At 35.0% G+C, this 13,327-nt stretch overlaps 1 protein-coding gene across 1 annotated transcript; it reads right to left on the bottom strand.

Annotated features, from left to right (window-relative positions):
- Positions 1 to 604: 604 nt before the first annotated feature.
- On the bottom strand, positions 605 to 1,878 carry LOC116013996 (dof zinc finger protein DOF3.4-like). Its single transcript, XM_031253975.1, has one exon. It carries the CDS (start codon positions 1,554 to 1,556, stop codon positions 852 to 854), a length of 705 nt encoding a protein of 234 aa, XP_031109835.1. The 5' UTR covers positions 1,557 to 1,878; the 3' UTR covers positions 605 to 851.
- Positions 1,879 to 13,327: the final 11,449 nt, after the last annotated feature.

Genomic DNA, 13,327 nt, shown 5'->3' with positions numbered 1-13,327 from the left:
AGCAGGCGATATTGACTCTTTGTGATTCAGTAGGTTGACACTTGAACTATATTGGAGTTGATTTGGTTACAACTTAACTGAGATGAGTTCGACTCTTAAACTATATTGGAGTTGATTCGGTTACAACTTAACTTAGCTCGGACTCGTACATCTAACGAACTTTATTATTAAATATATATAAATTACATCTAATATAGTGAGATTAAAGTATTAATTTTACCATCTAATAAACTGCTAAATCACCATAATTTATATTTTCATTATTTTATTAGTTTAGAGTGTAGGCCCCTCACTCTTGAAGGAAGAAATTTCTAATCTTTTTATGGCAAGATTAGAGTTTTATCAATCTATATTTCAAATTTTCAAACTGAACGGTAAATTTTGACTATTTGGACTACCTAATGAACACGGGCATGTCTGAGAGTACTTGAAGATGGCAATGATAGTTCTGTTTTTACCATGATTAACCTGGACTGGAAGAGAACAGAAGATCATGAATGGTTGCCGTGCACTTGATTGAGGGGTCCATTATGTTTTTTGATTTGTGCGGAGGTGGAAGAACATTATTGATTTGACTTCTTAACCACAATTAAACAAATGATGATTTAACATAAGAGAAGTATTGTTGATTGAGGTAATTAAGGAAACAGACATACATGCAAGGTTTGATAAAACTCCAACCGATACAAGATAACTCCAGAAAGTTGGAAAATTTACAAGGATTTTTGATCTCTTAGGCTTTTCCAAACTACCATTTCAACTCGTACAAATCCGAATCCTAAAACTCGTAAAAAAAAATACGATTTCTATAGAGAAGAGATGATTTCATTTTGGTTTGGTTTTGTTTTGTTTCATTTCATGCCGGTTCCCTGGGTAGAAATTGCAAGATCTGGCAAGCCAAAACAATCGCCGTTAACGAAGGCGTTTTCTCCGGTTGAGAGCTGCCAAGGGCCGCCGCTCAAGACGGCGGCGGTGCCGCCGTTTGCGGCGGCTTCGGGGACGCCTGGGAAGGGCCACACGGCTCGGCTGAAGCCGTAGCCCATGTCGTCGATAGTGGGCCCGAGCCCGAACCCGCCTAGCGCTAAAAGCCCAGGCCCCTGGGTGTTGAGCAAGGAAGTGAAGCTCCCGCACACGTTCAAGCCCGGCTTCACCATGTCGGCGGGGAAGGGCACGGAGCCGGCGTGATCGGCGCCGAGCGGGAAGAGGAACGAGGAGGGCGCGGCGGCGTGGCGGAAGTCGTGGGCGGGGAAGGCGGCGGCGTTTGTGGCGGCGGCGGCGCCGGAGCTGGAGCTGGGGATGGTGCGCGAGCGTTTGGCGTTCTTGCGGCTCCCGCCGCCGACTGGGATGTCGCGGAGCGTGCCCCCGTGGGTCCAGTAGCGGCGGCACGACTTGCAAAAGTGGCGCGGCTGGGAGAAGTTATAGTTATTGTAGTAGCAAAACTTAGTGTTCGTTGAGTCGCAGCGCGGACAGCGGAGGTGCTCCGGCTCCGGCGGCGGCGCGCCGACTTGGTGCTGCTTGGCAGCGCGCCGTTGATCACTGTTATCAGCTGATGGCATGTTTTCTTCTATGTGTTGATAGAAACCCAAGAAAAGAAAGATAGAGAGAGTTTGGTTGTGGGGTTTATGGGAGCATAGAAGTGGGATTTATATATATGGAACGAGAAGAGAGGCTAGAGAGAGGAGAGAGAGATGGTGTGTAGTGTTTAGTGAAGCAGTTTCTGAGCAGTGAGGGATATGTGTGAATAGAGAGAGCAGCTTTTGCAGGGTTTGCTGCTTAGGGAAGATGGAGGGAGGGAGCTATGCCGCTTAATTTTTCAGACGGCTCGAAACACACCCATTGTTTGGGTCGGCTCCTTTTTTGGGGCTCTTATTCCCCTATATATGCATACATAATGCAGATGAATAAATGTCTATTAACATGCATGCCACACTATCATAATTATATATGGAGAGAAACGTATCTAAAATTAATAAAATAAATTTTGAAACGAGATATGTTAGATTGTTGTTTTTCATTAGTCTCAATTAGGTGACTAGTGTCACATCTTCTTTTCTATCTAAGGCTAGGTTGCACCTGTTAAGTTATCATTTCCCGTCCACAATCAAGGGTTCAGTGTTGACTATTCATTGCTCTTTGTTCTTAGACAGGTGATTGGTGTTAAGTCTTAATCCGTGTCTTTGAACAAGTATTTGGTGTCAAAATCATTAGAAAATCATATTTTGAGATAGTATGAGTTATCTTCAAAGGCCATCGTCGATAAGTGCCATTAGCGAATGACTATGGTATTAAATCCAACACTTATAATTGTTTGTTTTATTGTAGGATATTAATGATTAGTAATAATTTGCATTAAGTAATCGTTATTGTGCAAAATCCTCAACAAATTAAAGACGAAGTGAAAGGGTACATTATCATTTTTACTATTAGTTATTTTCTCTAATTTGAGCATACTTAAAGCATTTTCTATACAATTACAACATGTATGTTTGATTCACGAAATAAGTTGGAGAAAGAAAAAATATTCCTATTAATAGTTCTATTATTTATTTTAAGAAGCGCTTTTGTGCACACAATTTGAAAATCAACATATCTTTTCAATATCGTTAAACTTTTCATATATATAGTACAACATTGTAACATGTTTACAAAAATGATACATACACACATACTATATATGCATGTATTAAGGTTTTGAGGCTGAACACTACATTAGAGCAGTAGGATTTATTATACATTATTTATATATACAATTATTTTAGGACTAGGAAGTAGTATATAATGGACTAATGGTGAGTATGGGTTTTTACTATGAAGGCTGTCTATAATTCAAATTTAGGCGCAGTTTCATAATAATATTAAATTATTATTATAATTATACATATGGTGCGTACTGCTCCGTACTCAATTACCGCCCCTACCCATTAGTAGTATATTCACTGCCAAAGTGTTATTATATGGCATGCATTTGCAACATGGCCGGCCTCGTGTGTGTGCAGTGTGCTCAATTCCCTTGCTATTATGCTGCCGCCTACTCATCACAACTCCTAAGTACACTCCTCGATTTTTACCGGCATTCTCTTGATCGAGCGTATTAATTACATAGTTTTGAAAGTGTGATTTACCTGTCTTGTGTGATTTGTTCAGTACCACGAAGAATAAGGGTTAATAGACCACGGACCCGAGGCTATGATAGATGGAGCTAGCATTGGAGTAAAGCAAAGGGTGTTGAGCGTGTAAGAACAGGGAAAAGAAGATTATGGGATGGACTGATAGAGGAGATTGAATGAGTAGAGACAATATCATGATTGTCGGGTTAGCGTGGAGCTGCCATTATTTGATTGCCCCCTCCTCCGTCGTTATCTTCAGATTCCCCTCTCCGTACGCCTATATTCCCAATCACGTGGCCGTCCTGTTTTCTCCCTCACCGTAGCTCCCATGCGCCCTATCTCTTCAGCCGTTGATTCTCATCTGATCTACACACGCAGATCAGAGACAATGTATGTTTAGGAACATATTGTCAAAGGCATGCAGGGCAGGGCAGGGCTATGACGGGGAGAATAAGGTGTCTGTCAGGGGTCAAACGGTCGGTGATTCTGATGGGCACGCGCGCGGCGTCATACATACAAAACTGTAGCAAATGTTTGACTGTTGTTTGGTGGAGTCGTTGTCAAAGTACACACGCTGGTCTTGTGTGCCGGATGTATAGATGCTGCGTTTTCAGACATGGGATTTGCCGTTTGCCAATTTTAGGTCGACAATCTCCACATCTGTGTGTACCTTAACCCCCCTCCCTCTCTACTCTCTCTTCTCCCTTTCCCTATCCTCTCTTCTTACCAATCCTTCTTTTTGTCTTTTTCTTCTTGGAATCACTGTGATTCCCTTCCCTTTCCCTTTTCTTTAATTTCCTTCTTTTAAACATAAACATAAAACCCCATTCACATATCCTACTTGTTTTCCAATGACAAGTCATTAGTTCAAAGTGTGCAATCGCTTTGTAAGCTTAAGTGCCTAGCCAACAAATTAAAGGACCAATAAGGTAAATTAAGGGTTTGTTTGGAAAGCGTAAAAATGACTTTTGAAAAATGTTTTATGAAAAATGAGTTATTTTTCAAAAAATATTTTTCTTTCTAGTGTTTGGCTGCATTTCAGAAAATTGTCTTTGATGTATTTGGTTTATTTTTTGAAAATTGAGCACAATTATTTTTAATTTAAAATATACAATGGTGTTGGTGGCGGGGTGGTAACGATGGAGGTGGTGGGTGGAGTGAGGAGGTGGATGGTGGTGGGTGGGGTGGGGGTGAGAGTGGGCAAGTCATTTTCCTTAAAATGTTAGCTATTTTTCATTGACCAACTCATTATTTTTCATTGACTTTAAATTTTTCTGATTGTCGAACACGGGAAACCCGGAACGGGTTTCAAATTAAACACACCCTAATTTAGGTTGATCATAACTGATTGACTCAAATTAATAAGTTAGCAGGGGTCGAACTTGGAACCTCCGCAGTGACTACTAAAGGCAGCATTGCCCATGACTGATTATATTGTCTAATCCACTCAAACGAAGAAGACCAATAAATTACTTCCATTAAGAGTAAAACTTAGAACTTTGTAATTATTCAATCCAACGGTCTAATTAATTTAATTTGCTAGAGTTGCACATATGCTACTTTGCTTGTTTTCTTGCATGCCATGTGAATTGCCACATCCAATTTTTGGACTACGGTTATTTTAACCAGCACTATCACAAAAGAATCACTAATGACGGGGGAGTTGCAGATAGTCATTCCAACTAACCCATATTGAAAAGATGGATTTCTTCATCTTCATCACAAAAACCCAGAAATGTATCCATTGTTTTCCTTGGTATATTGAAGTTATCAACTTGGATATCCGTTGAAATTTCAAAGCCGGCATGTTAACCTGCATGCAATGCATGGGATACTAATATCATAATAATTGAGAATTCAAATCCACCGTTTACCTAACTCTTTCCTATACGGCTTCTGTTCTTTAATTCCCACACCCTATTTAATTGAGTAAACGTATAATTATGAATCTTAAATAGCACACCATTTATTTCAATATAGTTACTCAAGAATTAATGGATAGTAAAATCATATCCTAGTTTTTTTCTTTCTTCTCAAAAGGTTGAATCGCCAATCTCACCGGTCCCCCACACCTCGACCTGCCAGATCATTTGAGAGAATGTAAATCAAAGTAACTTAATGACTCAACAAACATGATTAAGTGTCAGTGGGCAGGATGGATCTACTTACATTGGGCATAATCCCTGGCTACACCTATTCTAGCTTCTTTTTTTAAATCAAATTTTTGGGTAACGTGGGAACCCACTACAACTTGAGGATATGTTCAGATAAATCATACTTATGCACAATAGTCTGTAAATCATATAGAAGAGATAAACTGCATTAGAAAAACATGTGTGACGAGCTCAATCGAGAGCAATTTCTATCATTAGAAATATAATAATTATGTATATTTAAGTGTGTTAAAACCATTATTTAATAGTACTAAAAAAACCATTATTTAGTTAACTTAATTTAAAGTGGTCTATTTGGAATGAAGTTTATGACTAAATCTATATGTAAAGGAGAACAAGTAATCTTTTATACAAGTAATGGAGGAAAACGTCAATAAGACAATGGATTGGTCCAAATCCATATATATATATATTTTTGTTGGTAAATATACAGGGTCTTTCTCTCTGTCCGTTTAACGGACAGAAAAAAAGGAGGAATTGTCACTTGTGGGAATTGAACCCGGGTTCTCCGGAAATTCCTCCCCACAAAGAGAGCTCACTTGCCACTTGAGCTACCCCGTTGGGTTTGGTCCAAATCCATATTGATGGGACAGAACTTGGATACATTTGATTCCATTTAACGATTTTCCTTATTTCACAAAATGTCAGCCCAATATAGAGAATCTGTGGAATAGTAAAAGCCCAGAAACCCAGTAGTTGTTGAAGCTGATATTATATTTGCCCATTCAATAAAGAGGTTAGAGATAGCTGCCGACTTTCCACAAGGAGACTGCTCATTCATTGTTCCTAATAATGCCATGCCATCTTTACAAAAGGTGAAGCATTCCTAATATAATGCTTTAAAGGTGTAGTGCCATTATGCTGCAATTAAAGCAAGGTGCCAAAGTCAGTCTTTGATCTGGACTTTTTTAGTTTATCCCACAACTTCTCATCATGTAGAGTGATGGGTAATGATTGCTTTATTCAGTTTGGGTATATGTTACGTAGTAGATACTTGGTAAATAAGTGGTAGTTAATAATTCAAGCACAATAAGGCCTTCTTCAATAGTTAAAATTTTGGTGTGGTTTTTGATGAGTTTTTGTAAGTGTGATTAAGAGAGAGAAAATGATGTGGAGAAAAAAAATAAAAAGAAAAAACAAAAACAAAATATGAGGCTCAGCTCCTTTTTCAGGCAGGGGACCCACCAAATGCTGCAAAACACCCTCATTTGCAGGGAGTACCAATCCACCCTCTCTCCTCTACCGTGTCAAAAAGTTTATTAAAACCTGTGCAAAACTAACTAATGGGAACGGCCTAATGTTCTATAGCTTGTCATGGTTGAGTTTGGGATAAACTTTATTGTGGTTGGTACAGTGTATGTAAGTGAAATAGAATTGAAATCTCCAACGACATGTTGTTAGTGGTGTATAATATTTATATTGGAGTAGTAGGGAAATGGCTACTAGCAAAACCATCGTGACGCTTTGTAGTTGGGTGCCCAAGTCAATCGTGTCACGTGGTAACCGTTGATGTGATAATTTGCTTAGTGGTGATAGATGTGACCTCTTGTACTAATGGTGTCGAGCCTCTTTGTTTGGATTTTGACATCCATGACCAGCAATGGCCCACAAGCTCACAACACTTGAGTTTTTGGCTAGTATAACTACCTAATGTATATATCGGGCATCAATAAATATTGTGCATCAAATTAACATAATAGTCTTAATCTAGAAAGATAAATCACAGTATCATGGACGATCTAAATTTAGAATCCGAATCTTTTATACGTGTTTCAGACACCATTAAAGGCATTTAAAAGTCAATGCCCATGCATGAAGATGCATCAACACCGGGTATGAGGCAACACTTTGAAAGTATTGACCTAATGATTATGTACAGTAATTCTTAATATTCTAGGAAAGATGTGTGTGTAAAAGAGTTCCAGGATACCCAAATCCAATTTATGATTTTGTAATGTTACTCTACTATCTTCTTACAGCTAATTGCATTCAAACACTCTAAAAGCCGCAAATTATATCATGGACTGCGCATCAAAACGACGTCGTTTTAATTAATGAAAACAGACAGATGAATTCACGCCACTCACTTTCAGTTCATATACACTGCAGTTACATTTCAACACAACTGCAGTTACATTTCAACACAACTACAGATACATTTTGATATAACTACAGTTTCATTTGATAATATAAAACACAAATGTGAAACTGTTATACAGTATCAGTTCATATACACTGTAGTTACATTTCAACACAACTACAGTTACATTTCGATATAACTACAGTTTCATTCGATAATATCAAAACAAATGTAAGGCAGTATCTTTTGAGATGAACTGTAGTGTTAATTACGGGCTACGTTTCCCACTTACTAAAACGACGTCGTTTTGGTACCACGGTCCACAATACATTGTGGACCGCGGTCCACGATATAAGAACTGTCTAAAAGCACCAAGTTAAACATCTCATTCATGACATTTCAACGAACTTGTACAATCAAACACAATATTGGATGAAATATAGACTAAATAAGACATTTCATTCTAGCTCTCAAGTCAACTCCTAATAACAGTGATGGCCAATTATCTATGATTGCCCACCATTGCCTTTTTAATCATTATTTCAACAAAATTCAAGATAAGCCACAAAAATAAAAATTAAATATCTATAATAAAACATAAATTAACATAAACATTTAAATATAGTTCGACCATATTGTTTGAATTTTTAAAAATGTAAAAATACCTATCAAAATATGATTTTTTTTGTGACTTGGAAAACTTGTAGCCACTAGTTAGGGGTGTGCATTGGTAAATCCGGTTATTGTGTAATAAAATGCAAACTACACATGAGAAATAAACCACATTAGGAAGACCCGGTCAGACAAAAATATGATTTTCTTAAAAACATATATATGTGGTTTCTTTCAACTATTTGATTCAGTTCTTAATTAAAATGATTGCACCCTAATTAGGGATCAGATGTCAATCGGTCTAGCCTGTTCGGTTTTGTGCTAACATATCGAGCTGTCGGGCTTATAGGCTTAGGTTAATTGATTTCTTTTTTTTTTCTTTTTTCTTTTTTGGGTTTACATTTTTTTCCCTAACCCTAAATCTCGGGCTGTCGGGCTTATTAGGTGGGTTCAACTAAAACTTTTAAAATTTTCAAATAAACATTATAAACTTTTAATTTTAGTAAACTGACATATTTACACTAATAAATATAAACTTATATATCATTCAACCAATTTAAACCTTCATTTTCAAATTTCAACTAAAAATAATTAATAAACTTACACTATAATATAATGTTTATAGTAAGTTTTTTTTATAATTATTTATTTTCATAAAAAATATTTTATTTTGTAATAAATTTATTAAAATTTTATTTAAAATTTAGTTTAAAAAAAATACTAAGTATGAACTTACATATAAACTCAATATATATTTTGTTCCATATCACTTATGTAACAAAAAATAGGATTAAGTGGCTTAGGTTATTAGGCTAGCCCGTTTAGGCCATCGAACTTACCAATTTCATATTTATCGGGGTAAAATATTTTGACCCAAATCCTAAAATTTTGTAGTTTTATCGGACTAGCCCATAAATTTCGAGCTAAAATTGACATCCCTAATCCTAATCCTGAGAGCTTCTATTGCTTCTGATAGGAAATATTCCCCGGGTTTGACCTCCCTGACTTATATGTTCCATGCCCTTGTTTTGTAGTCGGGTCAGGATCAAACAGATCGGGTCAAAGTCGGTTAGTCAATGTTTTGGGCTTATATAAAGGCAACTGACTCACAAGTGAAGGAGAGACCATTTTCTCTATACTCCCTGCTCTCTCTCTCTCTAAACATTGAATAATAAAGGCCACTTAGAGCCAATTTCACATATTTTCTCCTATCTATGTATATTTTCATACAATTTCTATACACATTAATATATCCACAAAATTCATAGAACTAATTTGTCCTATCAGCTTCTACTTTAGAGATTTGGAGGAGATTAATAAGAATTGAATCTTATATTTTGTGGCCACCAGCAAAGTAAGCTTTTGAAATGTGAGCATCATATTATAGCTACCCAAGAAATAGAGGGCAAAAGTTGGTGGAAAATAAAGATGAAAGAATTGTTAAAATTTGTTGTGAGTGGAAACAGGTAATCCAAAGTTGGGGGATATGATATCGCAAAAAAGAAAAGGCACGTACGCACTTGAAAGCAATAATAATTATAGGTGACAATTTAACTTTGAAGTCCACACACATGTTAATTGTAATATTTAATTGGATAATAATAATAATAATAATAATAATAATAGCAATTTTAACATGTTATTGATTAGTGTTATAAGTAGCAAGTTTAAAGAAATCATTTCATAATTATTTTTATTTTTGGGCTCACATTTATTTAGATCATTTCTAAATTTAGTACAATTCTCAAGTATTATTTTTGTCACGTTTGATATACATGTACGACTTTCATTTTTGTCATAGTTTGTCATTCTGATCAAATATTAAGTAAAAAACAATCAAAATGATATCAAAATGGGTGGTCGAGTGAGAACAAGCATGATTACCCTCTCAGCTGAGTCCGTTGTAGATGATTTTTTCTTAGTTTAGTGTGGTTTACTCTCCTTTTTTTTTTTGTTTCTTTTTCGGAAACTTTACTCTCCTATTTCTCAATACTTTTGGAAGAAAAATGTATAATTGTAATTTGGATTAAAAACATGGTGCATTTTAATTGTTTCTACCATAAATTTGGTTAGAATAGCTAAATTTAATGTGACTCTTAAAAAATTACTCTGTAAAATCGTATACTAAATGTGACAAAAATAATGCTTGAAGACTAAATATAATAGTAACTTAATGCAGAGTAGTTTATAATTTATGTATAAATTTTTATTTATTGAGTATTTGAAATTTAATGTATAGCTTGAGTATTTGTTACTGCTCAAAATGCATGCTAGGCTAGCTACTATAAAGAAAAGCAACCATTGTACATTTGCATATCCCAAAGTGCAAATCTTTAGCAAAAAGATGAATTAGCACCACTATACTTTTGAAATAAAAAGAGCTTTTCAACAAATGGGATTAACTTTTGAAAAGTTTCTTCCATCTTTAATGCCTGCTTTTGCTCAAAACAAAGTCATGACACTAGCAAAAAAAAGTCATCGAGTGATGAAATCTAATTATTGTACTAAAATGTTAGAAGTTTAATTCTTACTAATAATATTTTCATAGTCGAGTCTATTGTACAGAGTCTTTCTAATTAATGTGATTTATCTTTCTTGTGTGATTACTGACTATTACATTAAAATAAGTTTATCTGTGCATACTTTTGAGTAATAGTGAATTTCTCTTGTCACCTAATTAAAAAAAGTGATGACTTTTGCTTGGTTGAAGAACTGATCAGAATGTATGGAAGGCATAGGATTTCTTGTCATCCGCAACAACGTATGTAAACAGCTAATAAAGACAGGCTGGGAAAAAATATGTGTGAGCTCACATTAAATGTGTCTGCCTTTGTGTAATGGGTCCAAAAATCTGCTCCTGCCCCCATGCCCTAGTAAATGGTGATGGTTGAGTTAGTTGAGTGCATATATTCCATCTCTGTTCCCTTCTGCTTTCTAGCTGCGCATTGTTTTCAATTGTTTTTAGTGGTGGACTCAACTGTTGTGTTTATAAATCGGAAAAATTAAAACAAGAAAGACATTGTTTAAATTTTAAAAACATTTGCATTACACAAACATTTAAATCAGTCTCTGCTTGATTTGAGACGTGACATTTAAATAGTTAATGTGTATATATTTATTACCAATTAATTTTAAGTAAGATATGATAACAGATAGTCAAAAAATTTTATAGTTAAACATGCTTAACTTATATCAGTCACGAGCGTTGAGATCCAATAAAAAAAAATAGGGAATATTAATTTTAAGTAACTTATATCAATACGTGATACGTCAGAAATTGAGAGTAAAACGAGACTGCGTACAAACTATTTGCATATGCAGCATTTCTTTATTCTGCTTGACTGTGCCAAAACAAAAAAGTCAAATAAGAAGAGTAAGATGCCAAAACAAGTTAAAACTGTAGTCAAAGGGTTTCATGTTTACTTTTCTTAATTAATCTTCACTTTGGTGGTTTCAAAATTTAGGTTGTCGTGCCAACACTCCGCCTATCCCGGAGAGGGAATCCAAGGACAATAGATTATTAAGAACAGGCCAATATTTTGTTTAGTGTAATTTGACATTTTTAATATTTGTCTACTCATATTTTATGATTGAATTTCCCAAGTTGTGTTCGAGTTCTTTAATTATACACTCTTTAATTATTGTTTTATTTTGTTGAGTTGGTCACTTCGTTTTCTTATATCCATTGGAGACTAATTTATGTATTGATTGACTAGTGACATACACCGATTAAATATATATAGACATTTGTATTTTAAATAATCATCTGAAAGATACTCGGCTTATTTGATAGCGGATTGCATTAGAGTGGCAATGTCAAGATATTTGTAATTTTTATTTCCTAATAAAGATTTTTTGGCTCACTCTAATGGAGATATACAGTCTATCTTGCAATTTCTGACCTTATTTTATCCCAATAGTGCGCCTCTTGACCTTGGAGGTCAAGAAGTAGACTATATATAGACGGACAAGCAGCATGTGAATCGTCCACTCAATGGTCACACCTATTCAAATTACTTTAGTGCCAATATATGGTGCAACCAATCTAACTAACATATGAGCGAGCGTCGCATGTGACATAGTTAGATCAGAGAGAATTTTGTCATGTGCTCCTTCGCCATACTATAAAAATAAGCTTGTTCCACAAACCAAAGGGTTTTCACATGAAAAAAGAATCATTATTATTTTTATATTATTTACAATCACACACTTAGATTTAACATAACAATAATACATGATAATTAACATTATAATGCTCATTACAAAAATTGAATCAATTTTACAATTACATTAAGAGTCCGCTTATTAGCTAGCATAAACTATTTATTAGATTATAATGATTTTTTTTCTTTTTTTTTTCTTTTTGTAATATAAGAGTTTAAAAGCAAATAGAAGCCCTTTGACCAAATAATGTTTCATGATTAGGTCACTCATTACGACTATAAAACAAGAGGAAGCGCAATTGACCTGGCAACAAAAATATAAAACCAATGATCTTCTATGATTTCATTTTGTGGTTGTCTTCATGTGTTCCTGTTAAAAAAACATTAATAATGTTAGTCACAGTCTTAATCAAAGTACACGTTAATCCCCCACCTAATCCCGTATTAGTCCTCATACATGCATCTCAATTGTTGGATAATCAAAGGTTTACTGAGCAATAAGAGTGTTTTACTATGATTACAACGTAATTGTGATTATTATTTTACTTACAAAATTTTACAATTTTGTTGACACGTGGAAATCACAAACAAAATAAACTATAATTAATGTAGCCAAGCACCCAAACTCATTTAACACGCTCATCTCTAGAATTTGTAGAACATCATTAGAATGGGTGTCAAGAATCATTAAGCCAAGTAATCTTATATCAACTTGCATCACCAATCAATATGTGTACAAATTTATTTCTCTATGAATATGTTCATGCCCTAGTTCTCTAACCCCAAATTAATGGATAAGACTTCATGTTATATTATAAACCTGATACAAAAATTGTGTACTTTTAGTTAACACATTTTATATTTACAGTTAATAATTTTTGTATATGTAAACAAATAACTTGATAATTACTGACAGATAATATGATAACTATAAATACAAAAACTGTCAATTACAGATTTAAAGATTATTTTTGAATCAAAGTCCATAATGTAAGGTAGGAGAAATAGCTATGAAAGAAAACAGCTTTAGCAGCCAGCAGATTGTTTGACTTGAGGGATGGGTGTTGAGAGATGAGAGAAAACGTCATGGGGGACCGCGCAGATTAGTTTTTGTGAATAATCAAAGATTTTGTCAATAATTATTAATTAAAGAAAGATAACAGAACGTACTAGCATTTATCGCATTCCAGT

This window comes from Ipomoea triloba, chromosome 3 (genome assembly GCF_003576645.1).
Source record: "Ipomoea triloba cultivar NCNSP0323 chromosome 3, ASM357664v1".
Classification (NCBI taxonomy): domain Eukaryota; kingdom Viridiplantae; phylum Streptophyta; class Magnoliopsida; order Solanales; family Convolvulaceae; genus Ipomoea; species Ipomoea triloba.
Note: the sequence above shows the minus strand (reverse complement) of the source record. Positions and strands in the feature narration are given on the sequence as shown.

What these genes read in the sequence shown, in the direction of transcription:
- LOC116013996 (XM_031253975.1), bottom strand. Translation starts at nt 1,556, where the DNA reads ATGCCATCAGCTGATAACAGTGATCAACGGCGCGCTGCCAAGCAGCAC.